Genomic DNA, 6,060 nt, shown 5'->3' on the forward strand with positions numbered 1-6,060 from the left:
CGGGGTGATAATTGCTTCTTGGATTTGACATGCTAGAAGGGAAAAACCCATTCTCTACAACACAGTTGTTCTTGTCTGGAAGGATCCAGGGATTTTCCATAACTCCCTGAAAGGCACTATATACTAAGCAGGCCTGAGCAAATGCAGGTAGGGTTGCTGCTGTACCTTTCTGGTTTTGACCTGGACAGCCTGGTTTTCGGGAGGGCTGTCCAGGTCAAAACTACCTGCCTGGTTTTTCTAATTTGTAAAGCCGGGCTGGATTATCTAAGATTGATGTGGTGATCAGTCGAGGGCCACATCAACACCCCGTCCCTATGATCTCATTGCCCCACCCCCATCTACAATTTCTTACTGGGAAACAACCCTAACTGCAGGGCTCACTTGGAACCAATTGCAACCATTTTGGCTAGGCCCCCTGGAAGGAGTGTTGTCTGTCACAGTGGTTCCAGCCTGGATGTCTCCCTGCCTCATTATTTAGCAGAAAAGTGATTTTTTTACCCCATAATCAACTTTCTGTTCGGGTTTCAGCCTTATGAAACCCGAACAATAATCTGGCCAATACATTAAAAACATTTAAATACTAAGATACTCAACCCAACATGGCTGAGTTACAATCAAGTGCAGTTAATTTATTATTATGGCAGAAAAAGCAAATCACTCAAAAATAAGATTTTTTTTTTCTAAATTAGCATTGCTGCATTTCAGAGCTTTCTGGATAATTGATTTCTGCATAATAGATCTCATACCTTTAAATAAAGGATTGGGCTTACTCATCAAGCAGAATAGAGATAGGGTTGCCACCTGTGTGGTTTTGAACTGGGCATCAACTCTTTAAAACATTGACAGTGACATCTAAGTGAAGCAATGGCCTCACCCGGGTGTCATAACTCATCCAACATCATTGCGCCCACCTCTGATGTCATCATGCCTGTTCCTATATCATTGCCCCACCCCCAATGCTATCTGCCCTGACCCCCCCTGTTCGGGTTTAGCCATCAGCAAAGGTGGCAACCCTAGGCCCATGGTCTATCACTATACATTTTACAATATTTAAATGCCCCTCACAATTAAAAATACCAGTGTCTCTGCAAAATGGCACACTAAGGGGCCGATTTATTAAAGGAGAAGGAAAGGCCTATTTACTTGCTGGTGCCAAAAGTTAGGCACCCCCTGGGGTGTCAGGTAAGTATATACACTTATCACTTGGGGGTGCTTAACTTTTGGCACCACCAAGTAAATAGGCCTTTCCTTCTCCTTTAAGAAGTGACTTTTTCACCAAAAATCCAAAAAGAGTCACATGAAAAAATTAAATCAAGCCTATTCCTGGATTTATTATGTGACAAAACTGTCAAAATACTCCAGCTAAAGCCTGTGGAAATAATGTAAAAGTCAAAGGCAGACGTCCCTTTTATAGCTGGAACATCTTTCTTTGATTTGTGGTTTTACAGGTTTTTGGTTATTTTTGACGCTGGCTTTTGTGCAACAACATGAAAAAATGAGTTTTCTTGACTTTCCTGTGGCTTTTCCCATTCTTGCTTTTTCAGTTCTGATTTTTTTTTTATAACAAATTTTATGATGTTCGTGATTTCAGAAAAAGTGAAAAATGAAAGGGTAAAATGTATACTTTATTCGTTCGAGTTCCAGCAGCAGAATTAAAATGAATAAAAATACAATTCAAATAAAAAATATTAATATTTTTGCCTTTTTAATTTCTCGGAAGAATTTCTGAACGTGTCACTGTGTATCTGCCCATCTCAGCTGAACTAAATTGTCTTTATATTACACATAAGTGAAATGTTGTTATTGTGCTTGGGCTCAAAGACAAAATGACTCATTTACATCAAGGAGTATGCGGTGCAAAAACAAGCTGATAATGCACCTGCCCCCTAGGGATTTTGCTACCAACATGCAGCGCACAAACTGGATGGGTGCAATATGGACATGTATGTAGCATGTGAATGAAAGATGCCCTACATTTTACACCTGTGCAGGGACTCCAGTGCACCCAGGCCTGGACTGAACAAATGCCACAGGGGCTGCTGTAAGGTGCCATAGACACACTCATTATTGGGTTTGTGGGGGACTGTTTGCTGCTTTGTGCACCTGAAATTCCAGGTCCTATTTTGTATCTTAAAAGGGTTGTTCACCTTTAAATCAACTTTTAGTATGATATAGAGAGTGATATTCTGAGACCATTTGCAGTTGGTTTTTATTTTTTATTATTTATGGTTTTTGAGTTATTTAGCTTTGCTCTCCAGTTTGCAGTTTCAACATTCTGGTTGCTTGGGTCCCAATTACTCTAGCAACCATGCACTAAATTGAATATCAATAGAAGTGTGCCTGAATAGAGAGATGAGTCATGAAAAGTAGCAATAACAATACATGTGTGGCATTACAGGGCATTTGTTTTTAGATAGGGTCAGTGACGCCCATTTGAGAGCTGGAAAGAGTCAGAAGAAGAAGTCAAATAATTCAAAAACTATAAAATAAATAAATAATGAAAACCAATTGAAAAGTTGCTTAGAATTGCCCGTTCTATAACATACTAGATGTTAACTAAAAGGTGGACCACCCCTTTAAGTCCATGATAAAAGACTCCCATTGTACCAAAACTGGAAAGGTTTATTGGTTTGTAGAACAAACAAATCAGATTGTCAGAGGCAATGCCAGAGGAAGTGAGGCATTTTGATGAGGTGCTTAGTGCTTAGGTCTTGAGTTTGATTCCAAGCTGGGAGATATCTGCATAGAATTTTGTAATTCTCCCTAAGTGTGCTTCCTCCTGTTTCCTTCCACTGACTGGATCATTGGCTTCTGACCCAGGTTTGAATGTGATAGGGACCTTAGACTGTAAGCTCCACTGAGGAAGGGAGAGAATTTTGTATAATCTCTGTAAGCGCTATGTAAATAAATATAATAATTAATCATTTGTCCCATATACGGATTATCAACCATGAAATAGTTCCCTTTTAAATCATACAGTATACAGAATTTATTCAATTTAACACTGACCCCATACTATATCAGTCTTTAGTCCTTGCACCCTGATCTCTGAGTCCAGAAGTCCGTCCATACTCTCCGCAGTTCATCCCCTGCATAATGGTGCACTGTGATCAACTTGTTAAACTGGCAGAGGTCGTAATCTATCCTGTCCCCATTTATTTTATTAGGAGGTGGGTCAGTGAGTGGGATCTTCAGTTCATACAAACAGATTCCCACAAAGGCATCCTCAATTGGCACTGCCCTAATTGTCTGAGCAACATCATAAATCTTTTTTGCCATATCAGCAGAGAAGACATAACCAGCACCAGCGGGATATGGGGGATAGGTGTCATTAGGATACACTTCCATAGGGACATACCACTTGTATTCATTGCTCCTTAAAGGACTTGAGTTGGCTACAATATATCCTGTAATGTAGTTCTGACGGACTGGTAATTCTGGTTGCAGCAGTTGTTGGACAAGATATTCCACATTGAGAAACATATCACTGTCTATCTTCATTATGTAACTGGCACCAGGACAATATTTAGAAATCCACTCCATGCCCATTAGGGTTTTAAGAGTCAAATTATAATAGGTATCCATAAAGTCCTGCTGTACTATGTCCCCATAGGTCTTCATTTCCTCCTCTAACAGTTTCTGATTACTCTCCATATTATCAGAAAAGAAACCAACCAGGAAAACAGTGACCACAGCAACATCTCTGTAGTTACTTTCATTTCCCCAGGTTTCCCGAATGGTTAATCGTGAGTTGGCATCATGACTGTCTCCAATCACAAGTAAAACAAGGAAGGGCTTCTGCTTCTGGCATTTTTCTTGTGGGTTCAGGAGAAACTTATAAGGATAAGGATAAGGGGGTGTCAATGGGTGTCTTGTAGTAGACAAAGGTAAGGGTAAACCAGGGCTCTCATTTGGCTGCAGCTTGAGTTCTGGATTGTTTGGTTGTGGCTTGAGTTCCAGAGAGTTTGGTGAAGTAGATGAGATATGATGATGATCTCTCCTTGTGATGTAGAAGTAGAATGCAGAAAATGAGAATATAACGAGGACTGAAATTGTACAGTACCTCCAAAATTTATGTCCAGCAGCCATTCTCACGTCAAGATGATCCTGTTTGGAGAAAAACAGAAAACTAAAGTCAAATGTGTGAATCTGAGTAAAAGTATTACATATGCAGCTGATGTGTTTCATGCAGTATTCTTTTCTATGTATATGAAACAGATTTATTTGATCTATCCCAGATTATGGTTTTGGCTGAGGGGTGCTGAAAAGCCCTGGTATAAAAGGTTATTGACACCATCTAGCTTTCCTACGTGAATTACACCGCATTATATAAATTTATAAACAAGTGAAAAGGAAATATACAAAATAATTAAGGGATAGCAGCCTTCCTTTTAATGATAATGATTAATAGCCTTAATGAAAACCCCTGCAATCTTTGTATCACCTAAACTTTACTCAGCCTTTAATTGAGGCAAACGGAATCCATATGAAGGCAAGCTTCCAGTTGCTCATTTTAAATCTTTGTAGCATGTATCTGCCCACTGTAAAGATAACAAAAAATGAATTGATAAAGTGGTATTTATTTGTTCTGTAGAGCAAACAGCAAAGCATATGAGGAAACTGTACATGTGCAATAGAGGAAGGAGAAATAGGATATGATTGAAACGTTCAAAGGGCATTAATAGAGGGAATGACTCAACCTGAAAGCAAGTCATTGACAGTACATAATACATAATGGTGAGCCCATATTGTCCAATTGTCACCAAATCTAAAAGGACTGTTTTTTGCAAGGGGCCTGGATTTGCAGCCCTGACTTATCAAACCTTAATATGGAAGATGTATCTTCCATATTAAGGTTTGATAAGTATATAAACAGTCTCAGGCTGGCCAACATACTGTATATGACTTGAAATGAAAGGCATTCCATTTAGAATAGTGTGTTTCTCTGCTGATTACTGGGTACTCAAATAAGTCACCGACCGCCACACTCTACTTGTTACATGCAGGAGATCAGAGTAGTCCTGCTCTGCTACATTTCATACAATTAGAGTTGTCCAATTAGCTGGCAGGCAGAAGAGAGGCTTGCTGGGAGCCCCGTCTAGAAAAAGAGGAGAACCTTGGGAGCAGCCCTGGACTGGGAATCAAAATAGGCCCGGGTTTTTTATGTATACAGAGGTCTAAAAAGCTCCCCACCAGCCCAATAAATACTGACTATGGCGACTTACATCAGCCCCTCTGACATTTGCCAGAATCCACAGATTGCCAGTCCAGGCCTGCTTGGGAGAGCATGGATTTGGTGTCCAGGCTACAGTGTAGGCCAGTAGATGCAATAAAAGATCTGCTTCAACTCCCAGCCAGAGTGAGAAACACTAAAGAGGATTCTATACCTGCCTGTGCTGAGCTTGGCCAGAAGGTAAGGCCAATAATGGCAATACCACAATGGCCAGGGTCACTGGGCCCAGAGTTGTAAGACTTACAAAATCTCTACAGTACAGAAGTGCTACTAAGAGCCTTCGGTAACAGCCATGAAGAAGATGATTTATTGAGTCAAAAAAGATTACCGTGGAGAAAGTTGTTGGCATGAAGGCGGTCTATTGGACCTCTGGTTCCAGATATACTGTATATATAAGAGACTGGGTCTGGGTAAGTGTAGGACCCCATGAAAGGCTAGTGTTTGGTTCTCAGGTAACTGTAGTGATACAGAAATTGTTCATTTTAATACTGTTTCTAAGAGGCCCATTTACTTCGTTCGAGTGAAGGAATAGAGGAAAAATAGTTCGAATGTTTTTTTTGGCTACTTCGACCATCGACTTCGACTTCGAATCGGAAGGTCCCCATAGGCTTCCTAACAATTTTCTGATGCAAGGATAATCCTTGAATTGATGGATTAAAATCCTTCGAATCGTTCGATTAGAAGGATTTAATCGTTCGATTGAACGATTATTCCTTCGATCGTTCGATCGAACGAATTGCGCTAAATCTTTTGACTTCGATATTCAAAGTCGAAGGATTTCAATTCGACAGTCGAATATCGAGGGTTTTACAATATTTTTAAGAAAA

General features: G+C 40.0%; 1 protein-coding gene across 1 annotated transcript; it reads right to left on the reverse strand.

The window, feature by feature from the left end:
• Positions 1-2,508: 2,508 nt before the first annotated feature.
• LOC108710161 (beta-1,3-galactosyltransferase 2) lies at positions 2,509-4,559 on the reverse strand. The gene is made up of 2 exons (XM_018251313.2): positions 4,445-4,559; positions 2,509-4,107 (listed from the first exon to the last, which is right to left on the reverse strand). Exon 2 carries the CDS (start codon positions 4,087-4,089, stop codon positions 3,028-3,030), a length of 1,062 nt encoding a protein of 353 aa, XP_018106802.1. The 5' UTR covers positions 4,090-4,107; positions 4,445-4,559; the 3' UTR covers positions 2,509-3,027.
• Between the last annotated feature and the right edge of the window lie 1,501 nt (positions 4,560-6,060).

This window comes from Xenopus laevis, chromosome 3L (assembly GCF_017654675.1).
Source record: "Xenopus laevis strain J_2021 chromosome 3L, Xenopus_laevis_v10.1, whole genome shotgun sequence".
NCBI lineage: Eukaryota > Metazoa > Chordata > Amphibia > Anura > Pipidae > Xenopus > Xenopus laevis.